This window comes from Penaeus monodon, chromosome 32 (genome assembly GCF_015228065.2).
Source record: "Penaeus monodon isolate SGIC_2016 chromosome 32, NSTDA_Pmon_1, whole genome shotgun sequence".
NCBI lineage: Eukaryota > Metazoa > Arthropoda > Malacostraca > Decapoda > Penaeidae > Penaeus > Penaeus monodon.
In genome coordinates this window covers 13939817-13940145 of record NC_051417.1, presented here as the reverse complement: position 1 = coordinate 13940145, position 329 = coordinate 13939817, and the positions used below count along the sequence as shown (strand labels likewise).

The 329-nt window shown below is 48.0% G+C and overlaps 1 protein-coding gene across 3 annotated transcripts in view; it reads left to right on the top strand.

The window, feature by feature from the left end:
- Positions 1-329, top strand: part of LOC119593515 (ABC transporter G family member 21-like) — a 27760-nt gene that overhangs the window by 22989 nt on the left and 4442 nt on the right. For all 3 annotated transcript variants that reach the window (XM_037942477.1, XM_037942475.1, XM_037942476.1), the window contains one exon: positions 127-296. In XM_037942477.1, the coding sequence (XP_037798405.1) occupies positions 127-296 (170 nt within the window). The remainder of the gene's footprint in view (positions 1-126; positions 297-329) is intronic.

Genomic DNA, 329 nt, shown 5'->3' with positions numbered 1-329 from the left:
CTCTTTTCCTAAACCCTACAAATACATCATTAATCATGATTAAGCAGACATATAAATAGAAACCCTCTTTGCATGTAAGCATTAACCTGAATAAGACTTAGCAGGCTATTCTCCCCCACCCCCCAGGCTCTGGCAAGACCTCGTTGCTGAACACGATCAGTGGGCGCCTCCGACCGACCAGCGGCACCATCTCCATAGGTGGGGAAGCTCTGAGCAAGCGCCACAAACGTCACATTTGCTACGTACTTCAGCAAGATGTGTTCTTCACTGACCTCACACTTAGACAAACGCTTATGGTAAGTTGCCCTTGGGTTGGCGATATGTCTGCA